Consider the following 18,481-nt stretch of genomic DNA (forward strand, 5'->3'; position numbering starts at 1 on the left):
GTATCCCATATTAGAACCATCCAGATACAGACCTCTCCATCTGCGAAGTGTTTGCTATACTGCAATTTCCTCGACGGTCACTCTATTCATGTTATGGTAGATATCGATATTTGGTCTGTGAGGTAGGAATCGATTATTCTTCGTGGCAAATTGCTCTCGCCATGCACTCTTCGTGTTTTCCTAAAATAAATTGGTGCTATGCCCCCGCCTGTCCGCGTACAGCGAGTGCTTATTGGTCTTACAAAGAACTGCATTGTGTAAACGCGTTACAGTCGTATAACTTCGGGATTGAGGCTCGGATTTTTACTCAAGAGCAACGCTACACATACGATAGCTCAAGATCAGACTAAAAACCTTCATTCCACCGCCGGAATAATTCTTCGACTGTGCACGGATAATGAATACATACAATCTGCATAACTTATGTAAATAAGATGCATGCTACTGAACAGCCTTGAACCTGAAGTCCATCAGTTAGAGCTGATTATGATGATGAAATAGACTTGAAGATGTCTCACCAGTGAAGTTCGATTTCATGCAAAGACGCACATTGAGCGGTTTCTGGGCCACGTCACTTTTACGGGAATACAGATAGCATGCCATAGAGCCGGAGATTTAGCGGGAGGGTGATATTCCTGATCTATGCGAGCTTGACGCTCAAGTAAATTGATTTTCGAATAATCGGTCCATTCTGTGGAGAGATAGAGTTTCAGGAAACCGACGTCGAATTTTTGACCCGTATCGAACGTAAAGTGATGGGATCGGCCGGCGCTCAAGCCATAGCCAATTGCGAGATCACCTCCGGCAGAGACACAATAGTCCGCCCTGCCGGCCTTCGCTGAAATTGGTTCGTGACACGATTCTAGATAATATTGATGTTTCGGTGAGACTTTTCACGAATGCGTGATTTCATGTGGATCAGAAAATGATTGGAGGAAAACTTACGAACTACCATCCTGCTCACAGAAAAGTAGAACAACGCGACAAATAGTGGATGTTCGCTTGGATTGAACACCCTGAAGCCAAAGTACTTGTCATCTCCTCCTGTCACATTCAGGTTACCTCCTTCAAGTTCCACGAGCATCCGTCCATTGGCAATGTGATCGTCTGTGGGTTGCAGTTTGAAGACTTCGAGGCGAATGCCGTCACTATTCGGAAGATGGTTGTTCGTACTAGGAAAGCGTCGAAGGTGGGAGTAGAAGTGGATAGCCTTGGATATAATGTAGGCAAGTTTCCCGTAGCTACGATCGCGTTCGAAGATAGGAGCCGTCGTAGATGCAAAACTGGTGGTCCCCTCACTCTCGGCAATCCTGAAAGTGAAAAGAATTCGTTGCCGCTCCATACGCACGGCGACATCCGGAGACATCGTCGCGTTGGTGTCCAGGACAGTGATCTTGCCCTGGAAGCTACCCATCGTCATATCTTTCATCAAGAACTCCCTGAGGGCTCGTAACTCGTCACTGACCGAGACTGTCAACTCCCTCTGTCCTCTCCCCACACCAGTTTTCACCGCATATAAAGTGGCAGATAATGGAAATGTAACGGCGAAGTCTTCCGTAGAACCATCAGGCCCTAACTCAGCAGATGACGGGGAGGTGGATTTCACGAAAAATGCGCCAACCGGTTGCAAGCGATTCCTATCGATATAAACATCGAAACGAGCGCCGTCCGTAATCCCAAGAATTTCTCCGGCGTGCAAGTGGTACGGCTCGTTCGCCATCTTTGAGACTTTGTAGAACACGTCGGGCAGTTTAAAGGTGTCTGCTTCGAATAGCACCCTTGACTTGTCTATACCTTCGCACTGAGGGCTCTGACTGTAGACAAAAAAATCATATGGAGAATGAATCAGTTGGGCGTTGGAGACTGTAACATAACATATAATGGTTGTAAAATTATGAACATACTCGGGAATATCATTAAGGCTCATGATGAGGTCCTCGTACGAAATGTTGAATGGATCACCAGTGCTGAGAGCCCGCAGGTGGTCAAGCAAGGCCTTTGTGAACATCCCTTGGTCGTTATCTTCCCAGCAGGCGCGCCTCTTCTGGCAAGCTGCGAGAAGTATATGGGATGTATTATGTGGCGCGGGAGGTTTGACCTGTGTACGATGCCAGAGAGGCCTCCGGAACAGATCGTGATCGAGTCCAGGCAGGATGTTGTATCCCTTAGAAAGATGGATACCGCGCACTCTGCGAGTCTGCACGAGTGGATTCACAGCCCGAGTAGCCGAACCGGCGTGGCAACAGTCAAAAATCACGGTCTGGAACGACGTACAACAAGACCAAATTAATATTGTCAATGTCGATAGATAGAGAATTCACTGACAACGTTGTTGCCCTTAGCCATAGAAATACGATTGAGAAGATGACCGAGTGTAAAGTCTGGAATGCCCTGTGCACTGGCATCCTTACTGTCTCCATCCGCTCGAAAATCATACGGACATATCATCTCAATCGTTTCTCCTCCCAGTAGTTCAGTTTGTGCTCCATGTCCGGCGTAGAATATCAGGATTGGGTCGTCGCGCTGGATAACATCGGTGTTGGCTAGCTGTTGAAGCTGTCCTAGGATGTTTGCGCGAGTCGCTGCCTCGTCTAAGAGAGTCGAGATCCGCTGCTTGGGAACACACATCGATGTCTCCAAGAATGAGCGAACGGCATTGGCATCCGCAACAGCTGCAGAGAGATGCTCGATGTGCTGATATTTGTTGATCCCAATTATGACAGCGTATAACTGCTGGTATGGACTAGATCGGTTCACGGTGCAGTGAGCCTTGAATCGAGTCGGCAATCAAAGAGTGCTTACTTCTTTAGGGCGCTACGAGGAACGTGAAATAGTAAGCACATTATTCATCATGAACAGAGGTAGACAGTCCCTCACGGTGACTCTGGAACATTCTGTTCGTCGCTGCTACCGTGCAAACATCTGTGTGAGCTAGAGAAACATTGTAAAAAAATGTCGATAGAAGTACAAAACAGAATAAGTTACTCAAACACGTATTGACAACGTCGAAGATTTGTAGTGCTACTCACGTAGACAGAAACCGTAGGACGTTCTTCAGGCAGCCAAGAGCCCTGTGTATCCAGTTGAGTATCATATAAATGTGACTGACAATAGAAAATGGCGGGGTGGATCAATAGAGAACGAGGAGAGAGGAGGTGCGGGTTGAGGGATGGGTAGGGATACTGATGGCGTGGATGAGAGGCAGGCGCAGAGGTTTTCTTATCGGAACAAAGGTATCTTAGAGGGTGATACCTGGTGCCCGATGGACAACAGAAAGTCAGTGACGAACCCATATGGAAGCAGATATTGGCCTCCTGGGGAATGGTCTATCATAGCATCGGCACAATTTGACAGCGTCTACCGGCACCACAGCGTATCTGTGTGTTTCGTCCTGGGATCCTAGTACCTCAACCCCGCGGACAACGATAAAACAAGGTGTGTTTGGACCTTTTGCCATCCCCTTCTGTCCATCTCGGGAACAGCGTATCAAATCCGAATGCAAGGGCAGAAGCGAATTTGCGAGCTAGCATTTGAGGCTGTGGAAGCGATGAGCTATTGACAGCTTCCAGGATTGATGACTGCTTACCTCAGGATCTATGATCACGATAGGCCCCCAAGCGTCGATATTAGAGCACGTCGTCAAACTTTGGCGACTATTACCCGTTGCTTTGCCTTGCAACTGTGCATGTCTCTTGATGTTACCGCGATCGAGGGTCATCTCACAGAAAAAAATAAAGAGCCGTTTAAGTACACGACCACGAGAGAAGCAGAAGATGGTCAAAATGTGTACTGGATGACCCCCCGTAGAGGTTTTGTGCAAATCCTAGAGGTGCATTCTGTAAGGACACATGCTGAAATGTTTCGTGAAGTCGGAATAGAGCGGTAAGACTACAGTCGAACCCTCGGTCATCCAAGGGGCAGTGCCGCTCTACCTTGATCTGCAGTGGAACTTCCTTGTATAACGCTCTACTCCCGATGATATTCTCGAACGCGCGCACAGCATCACAGTAGTCTTGATGCGATGATTGTTGTATTCACGCTTCGTCCAGTGAGCGAAAGCCTGAAGTCTTCGGTTTGTCATCTGCGGGAAGCGAAAGAATAACGAACCACTTCACGGCTAGTTCCCTTCCGCATATTCAAGCAGGTTACCCGACGAAAAGACCTCCGTTGAGAGCAGACGGGTAGAGCGTAGGTGCAGAAGGAAGTCTGCCATAGTATGCCCTGAGAAATACAGGCCATGCTGTACATAGTTCCATGTAATAGGAGTTAGCGGGCCCGCAGCCCATTGGGAGGACGTGTTGTCGGTGGCCATAGTCTCGACTCGAACAAACGCTCTACCCCCGCTTGCCCAATGAGCTCAAGCTATGGCGGCGGATGATTCAATTCTGGTTTTATTATTAGCTCCTGGTGAGAAGCCGATACAGCATCAAGCACAGCGTTCACGAGCGAAGACCAGGTGCCAGAAATACAACCCTTCCTAGAGATGCCCAATTGTATCATAAAAGCTGTATCGTGGAACTCAACATCCAGCCGCGTAAAACCAAGGCTGACATTTGAACTAGCGGTACCTCTGTTGTGCTTATGGTCACGACGAATCCTTGCTTTCTTGTACTCGGAATTCTTGTTCACCGAGATCTCACCTGGCAGACACCATCTTCATCGCAACTGGAAAAACCTTCGAGGAGACTCACCACACCTTGGCGTCCATGATGACCCGCCCGGGTGGCGGGGTCGAATGGTCGCGGACTCACAACTCTCGGTTCGAACCCAAGAAGCTCGCGCTTGTTGACTTCACTCGAAATAAGGTCATGCCCCACCCTCCTCTGGTCATCCCCGATCTCGCCATCGTTCCGTCTTCCCCCTCTGCAAAGTATCTCGGGGCTCACTTCGATCGGGAGCTTCGGTGGCATGTTCAGGCTCAGTACGCGGTGAAGCGAGGTTTGGACTGGACGCTTCAGCTCCGACGCCTTGCCAAGCCATCTAGCGGTTTGTCGCCTGGTCAGATACGGCGTCTTTTCATTGCGGTCGCTCTACCAAAGATGGGTTATGCTCTTGATGTATGGTGCTCCCCCCTTATCGATACCGGAGGAACGCGTCTGTCAGGCTCTGTCGGTCATGTCAAGGCTATGGCCCGCGTTCAGCGTCTTGGTGCTCTTGCCATCACCGGTGGCCTCCGTACCTCTCCCACCGCCGTTCTCGACGCTCATGCCTATCTTCTACCAACCATGCACTGGGTGGACAAGATTTGCACTCGAGCTGCTGTACGAATTGTGTCCCTTCCCACATCTCACCCGCTGTTTCCCATCATGCGCCACTGTGCCCGGCACGTCTCCATCGCCCGTCACAGGGAGCCGCTCCATGACCTCTTCCGCCTCACCGGGATTGTCCCTGATCGAATCGAGACTCTCGCACCTGTCTCCCTTCGCCCAGGGTCTTCGCTCCCATTCACGACCATTATCGCTGACTCCAGGGAGGCCGCTGTCGCATCTGACGCCACTCAGACGAACGTGATTCGCATCTACTCGGACGGCTCCGCACTTGAAGGCAAGGTTGGTGCCTCGGCGGTTCTCCTTCGACTGGGACAGGCCCCCCGGATGCTCCACTTCCATCTGGGGAAGCTTTCTCACCACACTGTGTATGAGGCTGAACTGGTTGGACTCGTACTCGGCATTCACCTCATCCAGACAGAAGCCGATGCCTGCGTGCACTCCTCCATTAACGTCGACAATCAAAGCGCTCTGAAGTCGCCCTCGACTGCCGCTGCTCACTCCGGTCAACATTTAGTCGACGAGTTCGTGCGCCTTGCGAAGGCTCTCAAGCGCGAGCGTGGCCCATTAGGCTACCGGCTGGAGCTTCGATGGGTGGCGGGCCACGAAGGCGTCGTGGGTAATGAGCTTGCAGACGGGGGAGCTAAATCCGCCGCTCGTGGCCTCTCCAGTGCCTTGGCCGACCTCCCCGCCATACTTCGGTCCCCTCTTCCCTACAACTGCTCCGCGCTCGTCCAGTCCTTCACGTCCAAGATCACTAATAGCTGGGCTAGTGAATGGGCCCTCTCCTCACGCTCTCAGCAGTTTCGGCGCGTCGGTCCCTCTCTCCCATCCAACGCCTTTCTTAAACTCGTCGACACCCCGTCCCTACGTCGTGCCGGTTCTAGCATCCTCTTTCAACTCCGGTGCGGGCATGTTCCCCTTAACCACTACCTCCATCGATTTGCACTTGTCAATTCCTCCCGCTGTCCGGCATGTGGTGCGGCTGAAGAAACTGTCGTTCACTTCCTTCTCGAGTGTCCGAAGTACCGACATGAACGATACATCCTCCAACGCGCTTGTCGCACTCGTCGACTGGGTCTCGATGTCCTTTTGGATCGGCAGGCCAGCGTCATACCACTTCTGGCTTTCGTGCATGCAACTGGCCGCTTCATTCGCCGCGAATTTGATCCGGGTTAAAGCCCCTTTTCCTCTGTCTCTATCTCTGTTTCCTTTTGTCTTGTTTTTCTTTTCATTTGTTTCGATCCTCTCATGCCCGTTGCCCTTGACATGCTAAACGCTTTTTACCCACTTTCATGACTGGACGCTAGTTCCCCAGCTCGAGCGTTCGATCCGACTCCGCATCTTCGGGCGTTCGATCCAACTCCGCCTCTCCGCGTTCGGGTGGAAGGATGTAGGAATGTTGTAGTGCTTGCCCTCCGCTCCACCCTCCCGTCTCCGTTACCTCCGTCTTGTTGTGACTGCACCGTGCCTTCTCGCTCCCGTTCTGTTGACGTTCCTCACCATACCACGGTCTCTGTCTGTGTTGACTTGTTCGTTTTCTGCCCGTGTTATCCGAAGTTTCTCGCTCTCTTTCGTCTTACTCCACCGGTCTCTCAGTCCGTTCTCATATGGTCTCTGTGTTGATTCTCGTGCCCGTTCTCGCCGTCTCGTGTCCGTTTTTACATCGTGTCTTATTCCCTTTATACCCCACTGCCTAGTCCTAGTCCTGTGTATTTTCCTCCTCTCCCTCTCCAGCGACCCTCTATTCCGTTTCCGTGCCTATTTGGGTTCCTGTCTGTCTCCCTCACGCTTGTTTTCTCTGTCTGTTTGTACTTCACGCGCGATTCTGTCTTACATAGCGGCCTCTTCGCTGATGGACAATAAATTGGATTCAAAAAAAAAAAAAAAAAAAAATACTGCTGAACTCGGCTCATACAGCCAATCGTTATCAAACGCCGTGCTTCGTAGCTCACTACAGGTCGCTGAATTGACGACTTTCATGACCCCCGATTGTGGTGGCACCTTCGAAGGGGTTGTATTTGGATACTATCATATGTTACCGCCATGAAACGCGCCTCAGGGTGTTATGGTCTTCAGTCGCTGCCTGCAGAGGCAGTGGAGAGAGCTGCCGAGTTCCATTTATGTGGGCAATGGACCGGTACTTGCTATTTCTCAAGTTTCAAGCCTGACTATCTGGAAGCTTTGGCCTCAATAGGATTCTAGACTTGCCGGGCCATTGAACAGCACTTGAGTTTTGAACAGCCAAGTAGTACTACTACTAAGTACTATAGACGAGGCTCACATAGGACTCACAGAAGTCTACTTACGCCTAAGTTCCTCGGAGAAAGATCACTTCAAGGCTGGAAAGTTTGGATGGTAAAGATCACTAGCTGGATGAGAGTAGCCTAAGGTGAGAGATTCAGGGTGAAAACAAGGGTGAAAACAAGAGTGCCCTGTGCAGAAAGTGCGAAGTTTTGTTCCGTGTCACTTCCTAACTATTACGTCATATCTATGAGATGTGGCGGTGGCGTCAAAGGGAACGAGGAATTAACTAAATAAGACTACATATATCGCAGCTGAAACAGCCATATCATGGAAACACAAGCAAAGACTAGTTCAAATATATATGTTTACGGGTGCACATAAATAATGTTTACATAGTTGATAGATGAATAGCGCCAACAAGTGAGATGTTTGACAGAATTCTCCACCTCAATCACCGCATTCAGCGAACCCAACCAAGGTTCCTAGTATAATTCCAAAAGCCGGAGGGCTGAGAGTAGTCGAAGGAGCCCTCGGAGAAAGGGCTGGGGTTACAAACCCTATATTCCGCCGCCTTGACCGTTCGGAGAGCTCCCGTCTCCTTTTTGGCGAGTTTGTGGATGAATAGGACCGCGCGTTCGTCAGCACCGACGAAGTAAGGATCCTGACTAGCGACAAGAAAAATTTATTGACTGTAGGAAAGCACTTGGACGGTACATATGTCTGCAAAGACTTACTCGTAAAATAGTGATAAATCCCTACGGAGCTCTCCGAGCGTGACATGAGGACGTCGGTGCAGGACCTGTAGAAGAGCCCTTGTAAACAGCCCTCCACCGCCTTCCTCCATGCTAAGCTTCCTGGGGCCACAGGAAGCTAGTAAAACAAAAGGGTCGTCTGTCGGCTCATTGTTGTCGTTGAGGGTCGCGCCGGCATGGCAGCAGTCAAGAATCAGAGTCTTGATAGTGAGACATAGTTCAGCACTGTGTATTCGGTGAACATGGAAATGAACTGACGATGCTGTTACGTTTTGCCTTGTAAGTCTTCTCGAGGCAATCTCGGATGGTATGATAGGGTATACCTTGAGCGCATTCGGTCCCCTCTCTTCGTGGAATGAAATCATAGGGGCAGAGCATCTGGACTTCTGGCGACTTCTCGGTGGTATCCGCCACCGACCCATGACCGGCAAAGTAGACGATAATTGGATCGTCTGGTTCTATATCGTTGTTTGTAGCAAGGTCTTGGAGAGCCAAGATCATTTCATCTCTAGTAGCGTCTGAGTTTGTGAGGCTCCGAATTCGACTGTCCGGAACCCCGATTTCCTTGTGCAGAAAGTGCACCATGTCACTGGCGTCGCTGACTGCACTGTGTAGCGGGAGGACATCAAGGTGCCTATACTTATCGATACCAATGACGAGCACATATGCATGCGGAAACGACCTAGACGAAAATGGAAGATACGCTTGGACCTTAACGGAAACAGTGGGCAAAACGGAGGGTCCTTACGCATATGAGTTGTCGTCTTGAGTAGAACTCAACACACTTCGACGCCTGGCGATGAAGTTGGGCCACACTGAGGCAGGAAGAGTGAAAGACCATGAGGACATCATGATAGAATGAATGAGGTAAATGATCAAGTTGGGAATACAAGGATGGCGACGAGGAGAAAGGCTGAAGTACTTCACGTTTTTGTAGGTGGCAGCTGAGCAGCACGGACTACACGAGGTGAACGCGAGAGGTGTACTCCAGCCAGATGTAGTGAGGTCAACGCAGTTGTCTCGCAGCATTCATCTTCAAGGTAGTCATCCATCCCAGCTTCATTGCGGTCGCACGCATGAGGGCACGAGGAAGGGGGTTCATCTAGAGAGCTGGGGCAAGGCCTGAGCATGTTCAGAGACGCTGTTGTCCGTGTCATGCGAGCTTAGGATTCATGAGCTCAGCCTCAATTTCGTGCTCTCTTGAATCCCCTAGAGAGAACAGGAGTAAATGTGCACTGCGATCGTGTTGATCCATGCAGCATGAACTAGCAGGTGCCATGACAGGCTTGAGTGTCTGTGAGCTCTACGACGAGACCAACATGCGCTAAATTTCAAGAGTATCAGACTCGGAAACATGTCGACGACTCTGATTAGTACGGCTAGTTATTGGTCTGAGAGTTCAGAATATTTGCTAGATATATACGAGTCCCGACTCCCAGGCTCGACCTAGGCTGCCAAATCTGTCAAGTAAAGCGTGACGGAGGGACTCAAGGACAAGAACCAGATGTAACGAAGGGTTTCTGGTGGCAGCACGCTCCTCAGGCCTGGTGTCTCACGAGGCACGAAGGAGTGCCAGTGGCGCCATGGAGTTCCTGGATGTCTGCGGAGCATGGAAGCGACGAGGGTAAATCATCATAGTGAGGTTGATTAGGATATATACATCGCAAGAACTGTACGATGAGCACGATCACTTGCCTTGCTTTTATACTCGAGAACGGTTGTGCCGTGAGGTTGTCGGATACCCACTGTCCGAAAAAGAACGATAAGTGAAGGGACCGAAGGATAGGAGCCGTTGGCTGAAGACGCTTGTAGAACAGGTAGGCAAGACTCTTATTCGCTAGCGTAGTAGCTTGGCCATATCTGAAATGAACGTAAGTCTCGAGTGACGGAAATAGAAAAAACGGAAGAGGACGTAGGTCACGATCTATTTCAGTCGCAGTGATATCACAAGCATCCTCGTGGTGGCTCTCCAGCAAGAAATTCGTATACCTTGAATACAATCTTGGTTTCTCGTGATCACCGGGAGATCCAGGCGTGAATAATCGTTACTGTGGGCAAAGGAAGAGGATGTGGGCTTCTGCGTGAGGCAGAAATCGACCAGTGAGTCGCAGTACCCGCCGACAGAATTCTATATTCGCCCAACTGAGTTCCAGCAGCGGCAAAGGGCACGCCGGCATAAGTATCTTATCAATAATTCTGGAAAACCTTGGAAAGTCAACGGCACCTTTTTCCAAATAATGGAAAATAGTGCAAAGTAATTCGGGTGGGCTGCTCGAGAGTAGGAGATATTCGTTCCGTACCAGGTGTGACGCCTCGGAAGGAGCGTTCCGCATTTCTGTCGTCTTTTCCCCTCCACTTTCCTATATCAAGAACCATAAGTAGACAACTTCGAGACTACTAGAAGGCGTATTGCATCGTCGTATCGACGATGGAGTTGATGGAATGCTCCCCTGTAGGCGGTCATCGCGCGATTACTCTGATGATAGCACCTCCAAAGCGCTGTTAGAAGCTTCACCTTGTATCTAGAGATCGTCAAAAATTTACTCACAAATTTTGCATTCCCTCAATCTAAAGAGAGGGTGACGGTTCTTATTTGACGAACAGCTCTCCGGACATTGAACGTAGTTGACAACCTAGGCGGCACCCCCACGCCATCTGTCTGCTCGCGAAGGCGGGTGCGAGATGGATGAAGTCCAAGAAACGAGGAGGCGAATAGCCCAGAGGAGCGTAATATCAGCGATGAGTTCGTGGTCGTAGTTGAACGTTGAACGTTGAAGTAAGAGCTTGATGCAAGGACGGCTGATCCCATGACGTCCAGTCGGAGTTTGGCCGATGAGCCGGTCCCTGGGAAATCCAATCAACGATCTTAGTGCCACTGTGGCGCACACCTCCCCCCTACGGTGAGTTCATCAGCATGTATAAGCGTGAGTGACTCTTTAGATATACAACATAATTTCGACGTAGATTCTCGTAGACTTCGATGGCATTCAGTGTTCATGAAACGATCATGTACAAGAACTTGAAGAAGATAGAGTAGGAGAATATTGTCGAGAAATGTCTGAGAAAATGGCGAACTTGGCGTTCATGAGGATACCGATCATGTCAATCATGGAAGTAAGAAATGTAAGGCGATTCAGATGCGTGTGAAGATGGAGATGGAGATGTATGAGAAGGTGATGATGAGGTAATGGGCCTAAGGAAAAGAAAGAGGGAGAAAATCATGTATTACATAGATAGAATGCATAACCTGGACGTATGAGCCGTGAATGAGAAAGTCCGAAGCGATAGCAATATATATATAGCGAGTACAATTTACGTGAAGATAGCAGCAGCCTGAGAGGACTATGAAACAATTGCAAGAGGGAAACAGAGACGGTATGATACACAAATGAAGAGCAAGGAAAAACGTACAGAACAACTACCCACACCTAGCCCCAGAGACCCCCTTTACAGACATCACTCACGCCAGAACCGGTACTCTAAGCCTCATCGTTGGCTCCTCGTTCTCCTTCTCTAACTCACTTTCCGGCTCGGTCTCGGTCTCCGCCTCAGACTCTGTAACGACAGGGCTCGCCATGCCCCTCGCCGCCGGCAGGCCTGACCGCGAAGGTTTCGTACTAGATGTCCTTGCATCCACCGCTCCAACCGAGCTCGCCCTTTTCATTGTTGACGGTGTAGCGGGTTTAGTACTCAATCTGGATGATGCCGTCGTTGCAACCCGCCTTTGGGCCACTGACGTAGGTGCGCCAATCGTAGACATGCGTTTTGAAGGTGGCTCGACAGAAGCACGACCGGACCTGGCAGCCGTTGACGTGCTGCCAGAGGCAGAGGTTGCGTTAGTACGGGCGCTCTTGCCGAGTGTGGACGCTCTGATGGTTGTGTTGGCCGTCTCTGGAGATTTAGAAGGAGCTCTGAAGCTGGACGGAGCTCCCGCTGTAGGGTCCTTCAACGACGTGCCACGGTCAGAAAGACGAGAGGAAGGGCGAGAGACTGTGGCGGGAGTATTGAAGACAGCAGAGTCGCGGCGGTTAGCAGTAACCCTGCTCGGTGCGGGCGTGGCGCCGGCTGTGCCCCTGACTGCCATTTTTCGTTTGATCTATAGGAAGCATTGTCAGATTAGCAACTCGGGCGAAGTACGAAGATGAACTGACCAGTTCAAGCTCCTGCTGTTTCGAGCTCAAAGCAATGTTTAAGCCTTCGTTGTCCTCCCCGAGCTTCCCGTTCTCTCTCTTCATCTGCACGATCTTCATCTCCTTATCCGCGCTCTCCATCTTCAAATCCGTGATCTGCTTCCTCAACCGCTCCATCTCTCCCTCTAAGCCCTTCACCCTGTCGCCGAACGTCGACGCCTGCACCTGCACCTCCGCTCTCTCCCTAATCGCCACCTCCAACTGCTCTCGCGCGTCCTTCTCCCGCTTGGTAAGCTCTGACAGAGTACGTTGCTGAGAGTCCGTTTCGTGCGATTGCGTACGACGGAGGCCGGTAAGCTCCTCCTGGATTTCATAGATCTCGTCCTCGCGAGCGACGACCTTGTGGGCAAGGTCTTCGACTTCGTCATCCCTTTGCTTAAGGTGTTGTTCGAGGCGGGTGACGTTGTCGTTAGCAAACTTCAGCTCTTGTTGTAGGTTGGCGATCCGGTCTTCGCGGTCTTGAAGAGTGCGGGCGACATCGTCGGCATGCTCTTGCTCAGCACGAAGCTCTTCCTCGAGCTGGAAGGTAAATAACAATCAGTGCTCTGTTGGTCGCGAAGAGAGTAGATATCACTCACACGCTCATACTGCTTCACGTTTTCCTCATGCTCCGCCAACGTCTCCTGCAGTTCTTGCTCCAACTCCCCTCTCTTAGTCTGACTCTCATTCCACTCGATCTCCATTCTCTCCATCCTCTGCTCCAACGCCACCAACTCGTTTTGCAACGTCGTCTTTTCTTTCCTGAGCTCGGTCATGGAGTCACCCGCCTTCTCCGTGTGCTGCCACTGAGCCTCCAACTCGGCCTTTAGGACGCGCATCTCTTCATCCTTGGCCAACCCCGCCTCTCTCGTACCATCCAACTCTTCCTCCAACGCTCGCTTCTCGGCACGAAGGTCCTCGGTCGCCTTGAACAAGATAGCACGCTCCTGCTCCCATGGCCCTATACTCATCATACTCATCCTCGCGGCCGCTTTCATGTCCCCACCCTCGGCAAGCAGATCATCGTCGCTCATCTCTGCGAAATGCATCTGCGCACTCCGAATCCCCTCCTTCAACGCCCTCTCCCCTTCCTCCTTCCTCATCAACTCCTCCTTCAACCTCTCCATCTCCCTCTCCCTCTCTTCCGCCTCCTCCCTCAACCGTATAACCTCTTCATGCACCTCCTCAACACCCCTCTCCCTCTCTCTTTCCAGCTGCCCAATCCTCGTCTGCAGTTGCCTCAGAGCCTCTCCACTCGCCTCGTCCATCACACTCCTATCCAAACTCTCTTCCCTGCTCCTCTCAACCTCGTCCTCAAGGTGCCTACACATCCTCTCCAACTCCGCGACCTTCTTCTTCCACCCCCTCGCCATTTGCTTCCTTTTCTCGTTCTCCTTGTCTATGGTATCGAGTTTCGTGCTGAGGACCTCGACGAGCTCGTTCCGGGCCCCCAAATCAATCTCGTACTGCGCGCAGAGCTCCTGTTGTAAGGTGAGCTGCGTCTTCAGATTCCAAAGCTCGTTCTCTTCTTTGGACGCCTTCCGAGAATGCTGTTGGGTGGATGCTGTGGGTCGAGGGGGCGTAGGAGGAATACCCGCGCCGGGCGTATAATACGTCGTCGCGTGAGCGGAGAACGGGTCCGGTACATTCTTCGTGTCGATGGGCGGAAGGATTGGACGGTCGGCAGAAGGAGTGGAGTATACTACGAGTGCAGAGGTCGCGATATCGTGAATGTCAGCTTCAGGGGTCTTGTCATCCTTTGTCGGGGTGTTGGTAGGATATGAATGGAATATTGTGTCACTCATGGAACGATTCCTGCTGTGCGAGCGTCCGTGGCCCAGATCGGATTGGGATGCTGCTGGAGGCATGAGTTTCGAGATATCGAGATCACTAGGAGCGGAGACTACGGTGCGTTTCGTACTGGGAGCCGGGTGGAACACGTTCTGTCCAAAGCTGAACGAGAGCGAACGATCGTTGCCGGTGGGGGAAGGTTTCTGCCTGTTCTCAACGGAGTGGAAGACCGTGGGCTCTTGACGACCACCTGGGAACGGAGAGGCCGACGTGAATCTGACGTCGGCATTGGACTCTTCCTCAGAAGTTTCCACTGCGTTGTCTTGAAGAGGTGTCATCGATCCAGGAGCGATGGTCGGGAACTCGCTGTGCGACAGCTCGAAGATGTTGGACAGGTCGGGTGGGGGAATAACAGGTGCTGACCCAGGGCCAAAACCTACTGTCGTCGTCCTCGTCGATTGAGGTGCAGGCGTCGACATTGTAGGTTGCGGACTAGGTGAAACCGACCTTTCTCCTTCAAAAAGGCCATCCAGACTTGGTCGAGGGCGATACCGTGCGCGAGAGACAGATGATGGCTGAAGTGCTTCCGGAGAGGGAAGACCACTCGCAACACTCTCAAAACGTTCCATAAGTGGTGGTGTTCCCGGCTCGCTTGGGGCGGTCGAAACGTCCGGGCTAGATGGCTTTGATGCATCACGGGAGAAAAAACGAACGCTCGCTCCTTTTCCTGGTGTATTGCGATCGCGGAGGATTGAGCGGACTGAGCCACCGAATTTGCTCTCCTGGGGAGTAGGAGGTATGCTGTCGAGGGATGGGCGGCCACCGTCATTGGCGGATTCAGGACCACGAGAAATAGACGAATCAGAATCTAAGAGATGCCGCAAGCGAACAGGTCAGCATCCGGTATAGTCATAACCACAAGATATAGAGGAATGGGACATAGGACACGGTAACGATCGACTGCACACACATGGCTGCTCGAACAGAAACAACTGTACATATGCAGGGCTTCCTGGACAGGCGAGCGCATGATGATGGCCATTTGCATGAACGCTAATCACTGCATCGTTTCTGACAGCAACCACGAGGCAGTACAAGTTCAACATGCATATCGAGATACTCCCACGGTGAGTATCCGAATCGATCTCGTGGGTGGCCCAAGTGCCACCCACTTAGGGCCATAACAGACACGCATCATGAAAGCTACGCACCATTCATAACGAGATTTAGATGCGACTTGCCCTTCTTCACGAAAGCAGGCATGCCAAGTCTGATCGGGGAAATGGAATCCCTAACACTCCCATCCCCATCCACCTTCGAACCATTCTGACTCCTCGACATCCGCTTCAACAACCCCTTTCCCCCATTCCTCGACAACGATCCAGGTGGGCTGGCCAGAAGCAACTCGACAGCCGCCGATGAATTGGGTGCACCCGATGGTGACAGGGGCGACATGGGACCGGAATCGTCGTAGTCTTCTTCTTCGTGTTGGTCCAGACCTGAAGGATGGAAGACAGAGAGATTGGGATGTTGCTCAAAAACACCGGCCAAAACTTCAGGTTGAGAATCTGAGCGCGTACGTGAGTTCGAACGTGAGTGTTCTTGCGAGTGCGAAAGGTCTCGGGGTGGTTTGTTGGTGCTGCCAGTGATGACGCTGCTGAATTTGGACCACATTGTTTGTGTCCTCGGAGGTGTCGCCGGCAGTCGGCGACTGAGTTAAGAAACTAGTACAAGAAAGTAAACTAAAGATGAGCCGTAAGCTCTTAAGCGAATACGAACGGCCCAGGGAGATAGAGAGCGGACGACGGCGATTGTCGTGGCACAGAGCAAACGGTTCGACTTCAGTGGCCGGAACCAACTGTGACCCTTTGTGACATCACGCAGTTACCCACGATTTCGCGTCGCGTTTCAGCCCGCATCACGTGAGCGCGTACTCTGAGCTTTTTGTAGCACTCGGTTGTGGCGCCCCCTCAAGAGGAACTGGCCCTTGAGATCACTCCCCTAAAATTGCTATACGATACACACATACTTATCACTTGAAATAAGTTTAGCTATGGCATACGAGAGAAGAGGCAGTGGCTGATTCAAAAAGACAGCCGCATGGACTGGCAATCGTATGGGCACATATTACACCGCTGTTTGGAATGGGACGATGAGGTCGTCGATGAAATGAAGGACCGGGAGATTCGTATGTATATACGATCGCGAGCCTCACTGGCGAGGATGTATCAGATCAAGCTCTCGAGCATCTACACCTTCGAATGTCCTATTCTTGACATGGCGCGTCTCCAGTTCTTGTTTTGCGAGCCACAAGTGAAGGAGCTTGACGGCGTCTTTCGCCTGAATGCACATAAAAACCCCGGTTAAGTAGTGGGTCTGGCGAATGAAGATGTGAGACGTACGACAATGAAGAGACCCAATCCAAGCGTATTCCGCCACCTATAGCATGGGGAAGAAAACATCAGTCAACAGTCAAAGAAAGCGGAAGGATAGTGATTCACCAAACCGGATCGCTCTCAGCCCAAACTCTCGTTCCTCCCCAAAGCGATCTCAACCCCATGCTGACTACCCTCCCAAACTCCCCCATCGAAGCAAAACCACCCCTCTCCCACGCCCTCTCCATCTCAGGCGGCAACGTATGCGAGCCCCAAAACGATGGCAACCTGGTGCTCAGTGGCGGTCTTGCCGCCAGTATCCTACCTAAGAATGGTATGTGTGGTGAATGAGACAGTCGAAGGAGGAGACGGCCCATCAGGTTCGCAATGGAGGGCATGACGAGGGCTCCGGCTACAAGACGGCCAAGGGAGGAGCCTGTGAGGCGGATGGTGCGTTCGGCTGCTTCGCCGGCGTCGTTCGCATTGGCATTGTCGCCTTCAGCAGGGATTGGGTCGAGACCTGGGACTGCGCCAGGATTTGGGTCAACATTCGGATTTGCGGCAGGCGGTAGATCTGCTCGTATTTGAGCCCCAGCTGCCTGTCCCTGTTGTGGTGGTTGTTGCCCTGCGGCACCTTGACCCTGAGGAGGTACAACTTCGGGATCCTCATTCATCCCAATCCGTATCCTAATCATCCCGTCCCCTGCACCTGGATCGTTGAAATTCCAAACCAAGCTCCTCCCTCTCGTGACCCTCTTCTCCCCCATAACCCACGCATGCGCCCTATCCAAGACGACCCTATATAGCGCGCTTACGAACGGAAACATTGTCACCACCATCGTCGGCGTCGGTGGCCACCAAGCCTCCGAGCCCGATCCAGGTCTCAGATAATACGAAGCACGGAGTCGGGGCGTTGTGTTTGGGGAGCGACGGATAGCCCAGGGGAGGTCTGTGGGCCAGGGGAAGAGAAGGGGGAAGAGGGGAGAGACGATTGAGAAGAGGGGTGTGCGGGAGATTATGAGGGAGAGGGGTACGAAGGGAAGGTTGAGGAAGGCGTGCCAAGGCCAATTTGTGGGATCGTCAGAAAGGAGGAGGGAGTACATTTCACTGCCGATGAAGTTTTGCAATGCCCAAGCTCCGTACGATGTCAAAACGGCATAAAGACCTATTCAATACAGTAGATAGGCCAGATAAGCACGATGCTTTCGTCAGTCCTACAATATTGGATGTGATTATAGTCAAATCAAACGCACCAGCGCCAAACGAGATGACAATGATCCCAGCACAAGACACCGTGGTGAGCCTCCCAACCCTCAACAATGCCTTATTCCACGCATCAAGCACCCTCAACATGAGTGGGTTCTTACTCTCTAACTCATACTTCGCTCCGCACTGTGGACATTTGAGCGCATTGGGGGCGCGATCTGGGTTCTGCTGGGCTGCTTTGATCCACTGTAGAAGACATGATTCGTGGGCGACGAGAGTACAGTTGCAGGGATGAGTCCAAGCTCGAGGTGGGTCTTCTTGTGGATCTATGATATGAGATGCGGTTAGATGTGGCGAGAGGGTGTGAGGGGCGCTGTCGGTTCGCTGGACTTGTGGAGAGAAAGGTAACAGAACGTACCTCCATAACGCTCCTCTTCTCTGCATATATAACAGAGTTTGACCTGGAATGATTTAATCATACCATTCTAGCGAACATGATATTATGACGCACCCTCAAGTCGTCCACAGTCGGAACCTTGCTGTCTGACATTTTGACAGCCGAAGACGAGGTTCTCTCAATGAATCCGCAGAGAATTTAAGATACAAGAACGGTTCCAGAAGATTGTTGGATAAAAGAAAGGGATGAGAATGCAGTCACGATCCCGAGCAAGAGA

General features: G+C 51.5%; 5 protein-coding genes across 5 annotated transcripts; 1 reads left to right on the forward strand and 4 right to left on the reverse strand.

Annotated features, from left to right (window-relative positions):
- Positions 1-2,218: 2,218 nt before the first annotated feature.
- Positions 2,219-2,730, reverse strand: STEHIDRAFT_36991 (uncharacterized protein; the record flags this gene model as incomplete). The annotated part of the gene is made up of 2 exons (XM_007306213.1): positions 2,219-2,260; positions 2,326-2,730. Coding segments are annotated over 2 exons (447 nt in total), but the record flags the coding sequence as incomplete, so codon positions are not given.
- Positions 2,731-5,840: 3,110 nt separating this feature from the next.
- STEHIDRAFT_39349 (uncharacterized protein) lies at positions 5,841-6,125 on the forward strand (the record flags this gene model as incomplete). The annotated part of the gene is made up of 1 exon (XM_007306216.1): positions 5,841-6,125. A coding segment is annotated over one exon (285 nt), but the record flags the coding sequence as incomplete, so codon positions are not given.
- Positions 6,126-8,244: 2,119 nt separating this feature from the next.
- Positions 8,245-8,932, reverse strand: STEHIDRAFT_61403 (uncharacterized protein; the record flags this gene model as incomplete). Its single annotated transcript, XM_007306246.1, has 2 exons — positions 8,245-8,466; positions 8,525-8,932. Coding segments are annotated over 2 exons (630 nt in total), but the record flags the coding sequence as incomplete, so codon positions are not given.
- Positions 8,933-11,422: 2,490 nt separating this feature from the next.
- Positions 11,423-16,054, reverse strand: STEHIDRAFT_82311 (uncharacterized protein). The gene is made up of 4 exons (XM_007306278.1): positions 15,438-16,054; positions 13,035-15,094; positions 12,418-12,975; positions 11,423-12,362 (listed from the first exon to the last, which is right to left on the reverse strand). The coding sequence occupies exons 1-4, from the start codon at positions 15,898-15,900 to the stop codon at positions 11,727-11,729; spliced, it is 3,717 nt and encodes a 1,238-aa protein (XP_007306340.1). The 5' UTR covers positions 15,901-16,054; the 3' UTR covers positions 11,423-11,726.
- A 383-nt stretch (positions 16,055-16,437) lies between these two features.
- STEHIDRAFT_61289 (uncharacterized protein) lies at positions 16,438-18,357 on the reverse strand (the record flags this gene model as incomplete). The annotated part of the gene is made up of 6 exons (XM_007306233.1): positions 16,438-16,566; positions 16,629-16,665; positions 16,728-17,766; positions 17,855-18,133; positions 18,217-18,268; positions 18,319-18,357. The coding sequence occupies 6 exons, from the start codon at positions 18,355-18,357 to the stop codon at positions 16,438-16,440; spliced, it is 1,575 nt and encodes a 524-aa protein (XP_007306295.1).
- Positions 18,358-18,481: the final 124 nt, after the last annotated feature.

Source organism: Stereum hirsutum (assembly GCF_000264905.1).
Source record: "Stereum hirsutum FP-91666 SS1 unplaced genomic scaffold STEHIscaffold_11, whole genome shotgun sequence".
NCBI classification, from domain to species: Eukaryota; Fungi; Basidiomycota; class Agaricomycetes; order Russulales; family Stereaceae; genus Stereum; species Stereum hirsutum.